Source organism: Lepus europaeus, chromosome 16, assembly GCF_033115175.1.
Source record: "Lepus europaeus isolate LE1 chromosome 16, mLepTim1.pri, whole genome shotgun sequence".
Classification (NCBI taxonomy): domain Eukaryota; kingdom Metazoa; phylum Chordata; class Mammalia; order Lagomorpha; family Leporidae; genus Lepus; species Lepus europaeus.
The window spans coordinates 6,854,476-6,870,072 of record NC_084842.1 but is presented as its reverse complement, the minus strand read 5'-3'; the positions used below and the strand labels follow the sequence as shown (position 1 = coordinate 6,870,072).

The 15,597-nt window shown below is 45.4% G+C and overlaps 1 protein-coding gene across 1 annotated transcript in view; it reads left to right on the top strand.

The window, feature by feature from the left end:
- Positions 1-1,358: 1,358 nt before the first annotated feature.
- KCNU1 (potassium calcium-activated channel subfamily U member 1) overlaps positions 1,359-15,597 on the top strand; it is a 148,132-nt gene continuing 133,893 nt past the window's right edge. The window contains exons 1-2 of the mRNA XM_062213820.1: positions 1,359-1,553; positions 5,062-5,181. Coding sequence (XP_062069804.1) covers positions 1,359-1,553; positions 5,062-5,181 — 315 coding nt within the window. The remainder of the gene's footprint in view (positions 1,554-5,061; positions 5,182-15,597) is intronic.

Genomic DNA, 15,597 nt, shown 5'->3' with positions numbered 1-15,597 from the left:
ATGTTACACAGCAACATATAAGAAAATGCAAAAGCTCCAAGCCGGCGATGAAAGCTTCATCAGGACTAAACAGAAAGTAGTTTAAAAAAAATAATGCGGGTGAGAGTTTTGACTTGGAAACGTCGATCTTATTTTCCAAGTAGCTATCGGACTGTGTGTGTGTGTGTGTGTGTGTAGCAAATCCTCCCTCCCTTCTTCCTCCCTCCCTCCCCTCTCCTTTCTCTGTAATCAATGACATTCATAAAAGGAACTGAAATGATGGATGGCATCTTTTCCTGTATTGAGTTTTATGCTTCTCAAAATATGTTCACACTCCCTTATTGAGTCCCCACAGTAATTCTCTCAAGCAGGTATTATCTCCAACATAAAGCAAGACCATGAAAATTAAAGCGACTCGTTAGGTACTACACAGTAACTTAATAGAAGGACCCGGGCTGGAACCCAGGGTTCCCAGCTCTGAGCCTGGCGCTCTTAATAACTCTGCCCTATGTTATGAGCCAGCTCAAGTCAGGTTGCTGTGGCAATTCGAGGTCAGCCAGGAGGCAGGAAATCTGTGCCGATTTCCGGGAAATCTTCTGTTTCCTCCTAGAGGTAGTCTGCTGTCCAGAACTGAGGTATGCAGACCCCTGGGGCAGCGCCACTGCTCCTGGGTCTCTGCACCTCCTGTCGGGTGGGTCACCTTCCTCCTCACCGGGGGCGGGGGCGGGGGCGAGCAAGGCTCCCCCCCAGGCTCTGCCGTGTCCCCAAGCACTGGGGAACAAGAAAGGTGAGATATTTCTCACACCTCTGAAGACATCAGAGAAAAATCAAATGTCTCTCATCCTGAACTCCACCTCTGCTGGACCAAACGGGTTAGCTGACGGGGCAGGTATAGAAGAGAGGGATGTGTCCCACAAAGAAAGATGGGGGACAAGGTGTTTTTTTCCAGACTCAAATGATAATCAACCAATGACTACATGGGTAAAATTGCCTTCTGCAGTATCTGCACTCTAGGTGTTGTCTTTCTCTTTTTTATTTATCTGAGAGACAGGGTGTGTGTGTTTGTGTGAGAGGGAGACACAGACGGAAGACTCATACCTGTTGACTCACTCCTAGCCAAGCGGGTGTGACTTGTCTCCAGGTCACACAGAAGTCAGGAACCAGCAGAGGTGGAGCCTCCATTGTCAAGGGCGCTGGCTGTCTCTGGCTGCACACTCATTTTGCAACCTTACAGTGGGCAGACGATGTGACTGGCCGACCCCCGTTCCTGGGTACCACCCCGGCTTTAAAAGGACCCGGCACTGCCAAGAACTCGAGTTCCTGGACCGGTTGCCGTGGGATAGTGACATCACAGAAAAGGCTGACAATTCCGTCTCGAGATGTTTCTCACGAAGCAGCAAGATGCAAGTGGGGAGCCCTTGGGGAAGATGTCCTGTACCTCTGAGATCCAGGCAGCCTTCATTCTCACCTCTTTCGTTACCTTCTTCATGGGCCTCATCATCTTATTCATCTTCAGGCTCATCTGGAGAGTCTTTAGAAAATGGCAAAACATCAAGGGAACAGGAATTATCTTGGTCAGTCTCCCTATTCCGGACCCTTCTGTGTGAGACCAGAGACAGGTTTGGCACGTGTTTGTGTTTGGCTGATGACTTAGGCTGCACTGTTTTTCTCTGGGGGGTGGGGGAGGGGTGGGGAACAGAGCCGCCTGTGGCTGGTACCTCTAAAGGGTGGCCCGTAGGACCACCAGCCACCACGCCATCGTGTTCCGGTCCAGGGCTGGGCCTCCCCTCCCCACACTGCTGGAGAAGCAATGGCTCATGATGCTGATGCGTGCAAACTGGAAACCATGTTTGCTGTTCCGAAAAAGTCCATAAACATTATGTTTATGCCACTCCTTTGCATGTTAAAAAGAGGATCGCGTGGATGCTACAAGGGAGGCAAAAGGGACACAAGACACCGATGTCAGCCCCACTTGTGTAAATCATTCATGTGTGAAGCTCTCGGGCTGGCGCGTGTGTGCACTGACTCCTACGATGTGCGAACTCAACAACCCAAGCCACCCAGAACTACAGCCAGGAACTCTCCCATCTCCCAAACACCCACACTAGCCCTCCAGCCCCCAAAACAGACGCCTGAGAGAAAACTCTCGAGGGCTACAGTGACGGTTCTGTCCCCAGGGGTCACAGGCACCCGGACTTACTATGCCCTGTGCGGTGGCCTTGCATTTCTGTTTCTCAAACTGTGATTTGTTGTCTGATCCAGCACAGTCATTTGCATGATGGAAGATATTTTATTCACTCATTGTAATTAACATTGAGAATTTGCTCAAATCATCCTTCTTCATGCCAAAAATTGACATTAAAGTACACAACGCATAGTAACTTGGTAGAATGTCAAGGTTATATGAAATTTAGGTTTCTGCATGGGAAAAGTATCCAGTGTTGAGGCTCATGGCTTTTGTTGCTAAATAAGTTCATTCTGTCAATGGCTACTTCTACATTAAAGACTTGTAAAAAAAAAAATTAGAGGACAAATTCTGGGATCTGGATAATGGGTCAGTGGGTCTGGTGGATCTGCCTCCTGGTTTCTACCTTTTTAGAAAATATTTTTTTTAGTTTTTTTTTTTAATTTAAGGTATACAAATTCCATGTATTTCATTTATACAGATTTAGTAATGTAGTGGTTTTTTTTTTTAATTTATTTATTTGAAAGGCAGAAGCAGAGATAGAGAGAGAGACAGAGAGAAAGAAACAGAGGTCTTCAACAGATGGAGCTACATTGATCCAAAGCCAGGAGCCAGGAGCTTCTTCCTGGTCTCACATGTGGGTACAGGGGCCCAAGGACTTGGGTCATTGTCCACTGCTTTCCCAGGCCACAGCAGAGAGCTGGATCAGAAGTGGAGCAGCTGGGTCTCGAACCGGTGCCCATACAGAATGTTGATGCTGCAGACCAGGGTTTAACCCACTGTGCCACAGCGCCAGCCCCAGGAACCTAGTGTTTTAACAAACAATTACATTTATAGAAGTTTCACTTCTCTTTATTCCTCTTTTGCAGGAAATGTTCCTTCTTACTGTGTTCATTTATATGATGGCAACAATGTGGGAGCACATTTGTCAATTCACATTTCCTCTATTCTCCTTTTCTTATGAGTATAATCATTTCTATGTTCCAGTCCAGATGCACTTCCAATTTCAAATATCAAACAAATGCTACAAAATGTTAAGTGGTACCTGAGCAACCAGAACTACACTGTTCTGCCCTTGAACTGGGAGGATTTGATAAAAACCGAGTGGCTTTTCAATAATATGTTACATTTAATTAAGTTGAGAGTGTTCTGTTTTTCTCCAAGTCACAACCCTAGGTACTGTGAAAAGTTCTTTTAAAAATTCTTTGGAGAGTTATGATTTCTCCCTAAGTATGCATTTTATGGAATTTGCTGCATCCATAAGGATTTTTATTATATCTTAGGGTCAATTTGTTTCTCTGCAGAAGGTACCTCCAATTCTATAATGAAATTTTAAATGTATGCTCCATATTAATGTCATATTGAATTATTACATTTTACTTTTTAAAGATTTATTTTATTTTTTTAAAAGACAGAGTTACAGAGAGAGGTACAGACAGACAGAGAGAGGTCTTCCATCTGCTAGTTCACTCCCCAGATGGCCGCAATGGCCAGAGCTGAGCCAATCTGAAGCCAGGAGCCAGGAGCTTCTTCTGGGTCTCCCACATGGGTTCAGGGGCCCAAGGATCTGGGCCACCTTCCATTGCTTTTTCAGTAGCATTAGCAGGGAGCTGGAATGGAAGTGGAGCAGCCAGACTCGAACCAGTGCCCATATGGGATGTCAGCGCTGCAGGCCAGGGCTTTAACCTGCTGTCCACAGCTAGAGCTCCTAAAGATTTATTTATATGTTTATTTATGTTTTATTTATTTGAAAGGCGGGGGGGGGGGATCTTCCATCTGGTGATTCACTCCCCAAATATGCAACAGCCAGGGGTTGTCTGGCTGAAGCCGGGCATCTGGAACTGTAAGACTCCCACATGGGTGGAAGAAGCCCAGGTATTTGGGCCAGCCTCCAGCTGCCTTCCTAAACATATTAGCAGGGAGATGGACTCAAAGGGGAACAGGCAGGCCTCGCACCGGCATTGCATATGGGACACCAGCGTCACAGTGGCAGCTTAACCTACTGCACCACAATGGCGGCTCCTGAACATTGTTGGCATCAATCCTCAGACAATATCTCAGGGATGTAGTTGAGGCATGGCATGTCTCAGAGGTCATAGGTCAAGATGTGAACTCTGCCACGAGCCTTTTAATGAAACCTCCCTTCCCTCCCTGTAGACTATCTGAGCAAAACAGGAAGTGATTTCGAAACCCTGGCCCCCCATGAGATGACCTTCTCTGCTAGTCAGAGAGACTCAAGCGAGTTTGGCACGGCCATTTCTCATTAGCGTCCTCCTTGGTGGCCACGCTGGTGAACTTGGAGATGGAAGTTCAATCCCCAGCCCTTTCTCATGGCCGGATCCCGCTCTCCACCTTGGTTTCCTTAACAATGTAAAAAATGACCGAATCATTCCCATTTCTTCTACCGCACAGGATTATCGTAAATTTCAAATGTAGCAGGTAAAGGTTCTATATCAGTGTCAGGAAGAATTGTAATTTCAGGAGAATCTGATTCCAGATAAGGAAGAGAAATTACTGAAATCTTCCTTCTCCCTCCTTTCTTGGCGAAGCCGATACTCAAATAATCATCTGAAATCAATGTGTGTGTAATCTTGACGGAAAGTGTGGAAACACTCCCAGAGCAGGAAGAAGGGTGCTGCCTCCAGGGCTCACTTGGGTCAGTTTGAAGGATCTGGGACTGAACACGGCGAGCATTGCCAAACTCCGGATGCAAAAGCTGTGCCGAAAATAAGCAAAATGCAAGCCCATTGCAACTCAGCCCATGAAACACTGAGTAGGCTGCTGAGACAGTGCGATTTCATTCCCTGATTCAGAGGTCCCGTCAACAGAAATACAAGAGATCGTGTTCTGTGAGATGCGCAGCGCTCACTCTGCTAATTCCTTTCTCTTGCTTGCAGGAACTCTTCTCATCGGGCAGCATCGGCCATAACCCGTTAAGAAGGCTTTATTTCTATGGACTATTCCGTGATCGCATAGAAATGCTGCTTTCGGCACAGACCTTTGTGGGGCAAGTGTTGGTAAGTCCATTCATTGTTTACTAACCAGCTTCAGCCAGGGGCGTGATCACCATCGGTGGGTGTAAAATCATCCATCCCATAAACGCAGGTGTTCACCAGCAGTCTTCTCGAAGGTGCCACTATCTCACAGCCACGCCTTCTCTCGGCCACTACTGCTGTCTATCCCCCATTCGCCATGGTTTTCCTCCACAGTAAATACAGTTGCTTGGCATTATTTGCTGTATTTATTGTTAGCCTCTAGGGGCTGGCACTGTGGTACAGCGGGCTTAGCCTGCAGCCTGTGACACTGCTAGCATCCCATATTGTCAGCCTCTCTGATGGGAGGAACCTTGATGAGAGTAAATGTAAAAGTAAAAAAATATATATTTGTGTTTGGTAAACTAATTCAGGCTGAAATGTACACCTGTTTTCCCTTCTTTTGGTTCCAACAGACCTCTTTCCTTTATTACACAAACTGGCTTTTTAGTTACTTTTGCACCTCTGTGGTACTGATTACAAAGTGCTTCCTATTTTACTCCTGGTAACCTGGGCATGCAAAAGTTTAGTTCAGGCATCACTTCCTCTGGGAATCTAAGCTGACCTCTATGTGCGGCTGAGACCCCTCCTCTGGCTTCTACAATATCCACTGAGCACCAGGATTCAAAAGAGTGAGTGCTCACGTCAGTCTCCCCCAGTGCCCTGAGAGCTCCCTGGGAGAACACGCTGTGTCACAGAAATGTCTGCGTCCATTGTCTGGGAACGGCAGACGCCTTACAAAATGAGTACCGCAGCAATGCTCAGGACAGCAGTGTGGCTTGATCTGCAGGCTAGAGGAACCTGTCATGTAGGGCATGCTGCCCTCTGATGGTGGAAGCTTGGATTAGCCTTTTGTTCTGTTTGGCGTATTTTCAATTTTTTAAGGTGAACAGATTTCATATGGATTATATAGACGTATAAATTAGGAGTTGCCTTCCTTCCCCATCCCTTCCTTTAATTTTTACAAGGATCTACTCCTAATCTATGTTATACTCACTAGATTAAGCCTACACTAAGTAAAGAATTCCACTCAGAGTAAGAGGAAACAAGCAAAAAAAAAAAAAAAAAAAAAAAAAAAAAAAAACTGTGCCCTGTGCTTTTGAGAAGGCGCAGAACCCTGGCTCTTTTTATTATTATTATTATTATTGACAGGCAGAGTGAATAGTGACAGAGAGAGAGAGAGAGACAGAGAGAAAGGTCTTCCTTTGCCATTGGTTCACCCTCCAATGGCCCCTGCGGCCGGCGCACCGCGCTGATCCAAAGCCAGGAGCCAGGTGCTTCTCCTGGTCTCCCATGGGGTGCAGGGCCCAAGCACTTGGGCCATCCTCCACTGCCTTCCCGGGCCATAGCAGAGAGCTGGCCTGGAAGAGGGGCAACTGGGACAGAATCCAGCGCCCAAACCAGGACTAGAACCCGGTGTGCTGGCGCCGCAAGGCGGAGGATTAGCCTAGTGAGCAGCGGTGCCAGCAGAACCCTGGCTCTTATACAGTTATTGTTTAATTCTGATAGAGCAATTGGTAAAGTTTGCCTGAGTGTCTGTAAGTAATGCTACCCTCATCATACGTGCTGCAGGAAAGTTGACTCTGAGAAGGGGCCCCTCATCTCTCTGTCCTATAAAATCTGGGTCCCTTTTCCTGAGATAGCCCCGTGGATGTGACCTGTTGCACAAAGACCCGGTGGCTCTCACTACACCAGGAGTTTCTCGGTTAGGATCACTACGAATGCTCAAATGCTTGGCCCTAAGAGCCATGCTGGGCAGGTACTAAGGGTCACTGGAGTGAAGCTAGTGGCACTACACTATGGGCATTGCACATCGGGACCCGGTGGGGAAGGAGTGATCACTGATTCCTTACCAACTAAACCTTCTTCTTCAATGAACAAAAATGTGTCCCTGCCACCTGTGAGAGCTGATAACCATCTGGTCGGAATAGCAAGAGGGTGGAGGAAATGCGAGATTAGAAAAAAAGACTCTGGCATTGAAAGGCGTGGCTGAGAGGGGCAGGGATGTCAATCAAGTGTTTATAAAAGAATGGGCATGCCAGTGCCCCGGCTCAATAGGCTAATCCTCCACCTGCGGCACCGGTACACTGGGTTCTAGTCCCGGTTGGGGCACTGGATTCTGTCCCGGTTGCCCCTCTTCCAGGCCAGCTCTCTGCTGTGGCCCGGGAGTGCAGTGGAGGATGGCCCAAGTGCTTGGGCCCTGCACCCCAGGGAGACCAAGAGAAGCACCTGGCTCCTGGCTTTGGATCAGCGCGGCGCGCCGGCTGCAGCGCACCAGCCACGGCGGCCATTGGAGGGTGAATCAACGGCAAAGGAAGACCTTTCTCTCTGTCTCTCTCTCTCACTGTCCACTCTGCCTGTCAAAAAAAAAAAAAAAAAAAAAAGAATGGGCAGAGAAGGAGCTGGCTTACAGATTTCATCTTTTCCTCCATCTTGCCCCCTTCCTTTGTCATTTCCCTTCTTCTCTGGCCAACCATTGTCATTGGCCTCATGTCGGGCGGAAATCAGAAGCAGTGAAAAATAGGAGAGGCTCTTGGGCTGGTGGAACTTAATTCCTAGCGGGGCTGGTGGTGGCGCACACACGTGTGCACCTACACACGCATACATGAGCTAAATCCGGGTGATGGGTCTGCTAGTTTTGGTGGTTTGGGATGTTGAGCCCATTCGACTGGACGATTGTAGACGAAAGCTCTGAAAAGCTAAAACCTGAGCTGAGCTGTGGAGGACCTGACACACGGAGTTATTGAAGGGGGAGAGGACAGGGCCCCAGGCAGAGAGAGACCTCGGGTTCCTGGCGGGCTCCAAAGGAGGCTCCTGGGTGCAGACCAGGGGCGGGTGGGGAGAGGACCTCCTGGAAGAGACTGGAGAAATGCGCCCGCCTTGGGTTTCACGGAGGGAGCCAGAGGTCTCACATAGACTCACACGGGATCCTCTAGTCTAATGCAGCCTCTGAGACTCTCCCGGCGTGCCTGGCAGGACCAGACTCTGTATTAACATCCAGGAGACTCGAAAGGCTGAAAATAAAGCAATCCTCAAGAACACATCAAGCAAATGACAATCCAATTTAAATATAGAAGTTTGAATGCAGGGCAAAAAAAAATATTAAGCGAAGCCAAGTAACTTGGATGAGTTGCACGTGGCTTCCGTCACCAAGTGCAGCAACAGGCGCAGATCAAACAACAGGCCGGGATCCACCACGGAGGAGAGAGCACGGTGGGTCCCTTCTGAGGCTCTGGCGAAGAACCTTCTCCATGCCTTCTCCTGGCTTGGTGGGTTTGCTGGAAATCTTTACCACTCCTTGGCTTGGAAATGCAGCCCTCTGATGTCTGCCTTGGTGTCCACACGGTGCTGTCCCTGTGTGCACCTCGTCCCCTGTGAGAGGTCACCTCCAGTCCTACTATGAGTAAACCCACGCTCGTGACCCCATCTGAGCTCAGACCCCTCTGCAAAGACCCAGTTCCCAAGCAAAGTCACATTCTGAGGGATTGCGGGTTGGGATGTCAGCATGTCTTTTTTTGGAAGGGAACAGCAATTATTACCTTTGTAATAATAAAGGTAGCAGACTGCAATAAAGGCATGACACCGTGAAAACCACCATACCAAAAATACAGCCCTACGGCAATTGATAGATGATAAAGGAGAAATTTAAAAAACCACGCTGGGAGTAGCAGATTTAGTTCACCTGTCTGGTATTGGGATATACTAAATAGAATATTAATAATTATTATAAATATAAAGAAGACCCCAGTAACTTAGTTAATAGCAGAGAGTGAATTAAAAGAATCAAATTACTATCTTTAAAACAGAAATCAACCTTAGCAAGTGTCTACTATTTATAAAAATTTGGCAAATATTATTAGGCCACAGTAAATAATCACAATTATAACACATAAAAGTATAGGCAGATACTGAAAACTGTGTAGTAAATAATAAATAAACTTGAAGGGAAAAGAACAAAAATATGGATATAACAGCTTAAAAATGTTCAGATTTCTCTCTCACACATGACTCATGGTCAGAGAGATCAAGATAAATTGCAGAATATTTATAATAAAAATAATGAAAATATCACATATCCCTTGCACCCCTAATATAAGAGGGAGGCTATTCTGACTTAAATGCAAAGAATGAAAAAGTTATTTTCTAAAGCAAAAATTAATAAGTAAATAAATTATATATTAACCTCAAGAAGCTAGACAAAAATAATAGATTAAATATAAGTAGAATAAATTAAAGGCTAAATGAGAAATCAATGAATTACAAAATGACTGATTATTTGACACAGACAATGAAAGAACTCAGTAGATAGTCTAAAAACGGGGAAAAACACAAATACATGAAAGAAGGCATTAAAAATGAGAAAGTAACTGCAGATTAAAAGGAAACTGAAAAATCCATATGCAAGTCTAGGGGTCAAGACTATCCAGAAAAGAAACTTAAGCAGACCAAATGTATAGAAAACATAAAGCTATCGAAGACCTATTATCGGGGCTGGCACTGTGGTGCAGTGGATTAAGGTCCAGACCTACAGCGCTGGTATCCCATTTGGATGCCAGTTCAAGTCCCGGCTGCTCCACTTCCAATCCAGCTCCCTGCTAATGTGCCTGGGAAAGAAGTAGAAGGTGGCTCAAGTGCTTGGGCCTCTGCACCCACGTGGGAGACCTAGAAGAAGCTCCTGGCTCCTAGCTTCGGATCAGTGCAGCTCAGGCCATTGCAGCCATTTAGGAAGTGAACCAGCAGATAGAAGACCTTTCTCTCTCTCTCTCTCTCTCTCTCTCTCTCTCTCTCTCTCGTCTCTACTTCTCCCTGTAACTCTATCTTTCAAATAAATAAATCTTTTTAAAAAGAAGACCTATTAGTGCTGGAGCTGTGGTGCTGCAGGTTAAAGCCCTGGCCTGAAGCACTGGCATCCCATATGGGCGCCGGTTTGAGTCCCGGCTGCTCCTCTTCCGATCCAGCTCTCTGCTATGGCCTGGGAAAGCAGTAGAAGATGGCCCAGGTCCTTGGGCCCCTGCACCCACATGGGAGACCCGGAAGAAGCTCCTGACTCCTGGCTTTGGATTGGCACAGCTTCGGCCGTTGCGGCCCTCTGAGGAGTGAACCAGTGGATGGAAGACCTCTCTCTCTCTGGCTCTACCTCTCTCTGTAACTCTGGCTTTCAAATAAATAAAAATAAATCTTAAAAAAGAAGAAGAAGAAGAAGAAGAAGAAGAAGACCTATTATCATCCTCCCATCTACCCTTCTTCCCCCACCTTGTGGGAGATTTGTGTTATTTCAAGATGCAGTCTACATAACCTTCAAGAAGTAGATATCTCTAAGTAAACACTTCCAAGGCATAGAGAAATGAAAGAAACAAAGCCTAAGTGCTTCTTTTCAATGAATGTACTGTGTCTATATTAAAACCTCCAAAGATAACAAAGAAAAAAGAGAGAGAGAGAGAAAGAGAGCGCAAGAGAGAATCTACAGACTGATCCTTAACTCTTTGAGGATACATGGTCAACCATTTAGCCTAAGAAGAAAGAGAAAGATGAGGAAGAGGGAGGGAAGAGATGGAAAGCAATGAAAAGAAGAAAGAGAAGGGGAAGAAAAATAAGAAAAAGGAGAAGCCCAACAGTTGGCAGTGGGGGGGGGGGTCTAGAAACCCCAGAGTGAACAAGACAAGGTCTGTATCAGCACAGTAGTGTCTGTGGGCTGGTGCTTTGTTGTCTCCCAAGGAATGTTTGCATGCCAACCACCGGTGGGGGACATTTTATTTTGAACTCCCTTCTGCATATGGTGCTGTTCCTAAGCAATCGTGCTATTGTCTTTGGGGACCTCTCTGGATATTGTTAACTATGTGGCTGACCATGCTACTCTGCTGCGTCATGGCTGGAAAAAATCCAGCGACAGACAAGGGCTTCTCTTTAGCACATAGATCTCTTTTTTAGGCATTGTGTGAGGTCCAAATTCTATCCCTTCTCTGGCTTCGGTTTTTCCAGATAATCTAGCATTGTTTGTCTATTTCTGTAAATACATAACGTTTGGTGTATGCTGAATTCTCTGGGCAGATAAACAATGTCTCAGCTACAACAACATTGCTCATCTTCATAGACAGAGCAGCTGAATGAACAAAGGAATCATCAGAACGCATCTAGAAATGAGAAAAAATATTTCAGAAACAACACTAGAAAGTTGACCAAATAAAAACTCATTTTTGTGTTTTTGCTCATTTTCCTTAAGTAATGCAGCTTCTAAGGAAAAGAGAATAACATAAAATGTAGTGGCAAAGAGCAGTCTCTTTCTATTACATCTATCATGCATGTTAAAATAAACTTCTCCTCAATCTTGAAATGAATTGTATCTTCATCTATGTTTGCTTTCCATTTCTTCCAGCCTTCCAAATTCTTGTTTTCTGAATACCTCACCAGTGTCAGTAATTTATTTCAGCATATACCGAGAGTACTCCAAAAGATGTATGGGAAATGGAATTAAAAGATATGCTCATTTCAATGCAAAGACATTGCCATTCATGCATGTGAAGGGTCATGGGAAATGTGTGTTATGAAAAAGGTGCTCATGGACTTCAAAATTTTTGAACCAGCATAAACTTATTTTTTAAGATGTATTTAGTTGAAAAGCAGAGTATCAGAGAGAGAGAGAGAGAGAGAGAGAGAGAGAGAGATAATCTTCCATCTGCTGACCCATTCCCCCAAATGTCTGCAACTGCCAGGACCAGTGCATTTCAAACTCAGGACCCCAAAGCTCCATTCAGGTCTCCCACCCAGGTGACAAGGGTCAAGTACCTGGGCCACCCTCTGCTGCCTTCCCAGGGGGCATTAGCAGGGAGATGGATTGGGATGCCAGAGTCGCATGGCTTAGCCCTCTACACCACAATGCCGGCCTCTAACTCATCTTTTAATCCCTGTTTCCATGAACTTTTGCAGTCTGTCCCCCTCATATATGAGAATGCACTTTACTTCAGATATCCTTTTCATGCTGATAAAGCCTAGACTATAGGAACTACTGCACTGTGTTCACACTGACTTTTCCAGATGATTGTGTTGTTGATCTTTTATGCATTGATCATTTCTGGATAATTGCACTGTCTTTTAGGCACATGGAATAATATTCAACTACAAGCTCCAAAGGGTGCATGATGAAAATTAAATTTTGCCCTTACCCCATCTCCAAAGGCAAACAGAATTTCTTTCTTTAAGACTGTAAGTTCTCTGCAACATTGCCAGATTTCTTTTCCTTAGGTACTTAGGCCTCTTAAAACAGCTTTTCTCCCACAGATGGATCTACAAAATACAGATTTTTGAAATAATATTGTTCATTAACCCTTGTGGCCATTCTTTGTGGGAAGTAAGAAAGTGATGGGCTATTGCAGCCAGTGGGGGGAAGTTTAGATCTTAATCCAGGTTAGACCACTTATCCTGGGTGTGTACATGGGGACACACCCCAGAGGAAGGGGAGTGGGATAGAAGTTGAAAGACTTCTGAGGGTTCTGCAGGTGCCAGCAAGTCTCCAACATTCGTAGGTGCTGTTTCCTGAACGTGATCTGCCTGGGGATTCCTCACACCAGTTCATCTGTTTTATACATGGGAGGCATTAGCATCACCTCCTTTCAATAAATGAGAAAACTGAGACACACAGAGAGTAGAATACAGAAATTATAAAATGATGGTGAAAATACAGTATACATTTCAGTGGATAAATAATATACAAGAGAGTTAGCATACTAAAATCATTACATGACTGAAGTATAAAATATATCTATGCTTAGCATACTTAATGTATATAGGTATCACTATTAAAAACTATAAATAGGACATTTCAGTGCTTACATCCTGTAAATATAAACAAGCTAGTATTTATGTTGAACCCTGTGCCATTCTAACAATAAGAGATATCCATAAAATATACATTTATTGGGGCTGCACTGTGGTGTAGCGGGTGGGACTGCTGCCTGCAGTGCCAGCATCCCATATGGGCACCGGTTCAAGTCCCAGCTGCTCCACTTCCGATCCAGCTCTCTGCTATGGCCTGGGAAAGCAGTGGAAGATGGCCCAAGTCCTTGGACCCCTGCACCCACATGGGAAGACCTGGAGGAAGCTCCTGGTTCTTGGCTTCAGATTGGCGCAGCTCCAGCCATTGCAGCCAATTGGGAAGTGAACCAGCAGATGGAAGACCTCTCTCTCTCTCTCTCTCTCTCTCTGCTTCTCCTTCTCTCTCTGTGTAACTCTGACTTTCAAATAAATAAATAAATCTTTAAATATATATATATGTATATTTATTGAAAGCCTTAATCTCATTTGATGAATTACCCATATAATTTTACATATGGCTGAAAATTATCTATTTATAAAAATGTGTTTATGTTGCTTTAATCAATTGTTGCTTAGTAACTATTGTAATGGTTATTCAATCTGGGAGTAATTTGTAAAATAATATTTAAAGACAAGTATCAGGAAGTTTAGACTTCCTTTTAGTTTCTTGCACCTGTATTGAGATTTCAAGCCTGTTCCCACATTTCTCCATTTGACTCCCATTTGTCACAGGTGTGTTCAGCAGTAATTACTAAATCCCCGTGACATTGTATGATGATCACAAAGACAAGTTTTTCCGATTGTCCTAGTGTAATTGTGAATGCATTCTCTTTCATTCTTTGAAGTTTATGTGCTTGGACAATAAATAGCACAAGGGTACTTCAAAAAGTTTGTGGAAAATTAGAATCAAATCAAGTTTATTTTGCTGCAAAAACTTTTGAAATTCATGCATAATTTTTTTTTCATAATACACTTTTTCCATGAACACTTTTGAGGACTCTTCCCATAGCACTCGTTCTTTGTTTTTCAAAGCCACATGACATTTTCCCAGGGAAAGGAGCCACGGAGAAAACACAGCTTTGGAGTTCTCCTGGACTGACCCAACAACTAAGCCCCATTTTGATTATTAAGACTTCCTTCTCCCTCTCAAGTCACATCCTTTTTCCAGACCCTGATCTCCCTTTTCATTTTGTTTAGCCTTTGTATATATTGCATTAGTCTCACAAGAAAACTATATCTACATACCAACTCTAAATAGTCATATGCACATATATGCTTAAATGGGTATGTGCAAAATTTACATATACATATACATATTCACATATACTTATATGTATGTATAATGTCATCGTTTTTAGCCTTAATTTCAGTATCTTGGTTTTCTCCACTTGTCACATTTAATTTCTTCTTTTCCCGCTCTCCAGTTTTAATGAATGATAGTGCCACATGCCATACCACCACCAGGTCAGCTTGAGAATTTTCTAACAAATCTTCAGTGATATTAAAACCACTTCCTTCCTTATCAAGCAGAGGTCCACCCTGAGCTAGGGAAGAAGGCTGAATGGGCCCTTCCAGGGTTTTTGGAAGAGTCCCAAAGGACACGCGTGCTTTTCGCAAGAGTCAGAGAGTGGAGGGCAAGCTCCACCCCCAAGGAAGAAGGGATGCATGAGCAACACACTCAGTCCTTCTTGTAAAAGCTTGCCCTTGAAAAGAACATCCTTGGGGCCGGCGCCGTGGCTCACTTGCTTAATCCTCCGCCTGCGGTGTCGGCATCCCTTATGGGCGCTGGGTTCTAGTCCCGGTTGCTCCTCTTCCAGTCCAGCTCTCTGCTGTGGCCTGGGAGGGTAGTGGAGGATGGGCCGAGTGCTTGGGCCCCTGCACCCGCAGGGGGAGACTAGGAGGAAACTCCTGGCTCCTGGCTTTGGATCCATGCAGCGCCAGCCGTAGCAGCCAACGGAAGGAAGACTCTTTCTCTCTGTCTCTCTCTCTCACTGTCTGACTCTATCTGTCAAATAAAAAAAAAAGAACATCCTTAAAGCACAGGTGTTGTCAGCACGGCAGTATCTCATGTTGATTCTTATGACTTTAGATCCCTCCACGCTCCCTGTCCCACAAGCACTGGGCCTGGGCCATCTCCTGCACTCCGTACTTTCTCCTGCTCCAGGGTTCCAGCTGCCAAAGGTCTCCAGCAGCTCGAGTCCCCACAGCCACATCCACATGGACACTTTCTCCAGGCATCCGTGCTTGTACACTTCAAGGCAGAAGGGGCACAGGTACTGTGGAAATGGCCACCCTTGAGAATGGATGCCTGAGCTCCCCGGACTCGTCCCCATGTGCAGGTCATCTGCGTGGCATAGAGTTGTGTCCCACGACTGCCTGTTTCTTCTCGAATGGCCTCCTTTCCATGGCCTTCTGGCCTGGGACGTGGGAGATGCCCCCTTCCTTCATCAGGATGGTGAACTTGCTGATCCCTGCGTATTTAACCACGGTGCTTGTTTTCACTGCTCTGCTGGGGCAGCCTTGGTGAGCTGCCTTCCTTGGCTCCAGCTTGTGCTTCTCCTGGGAGTAATGGTCCTTGTCACTCCCCTGGGT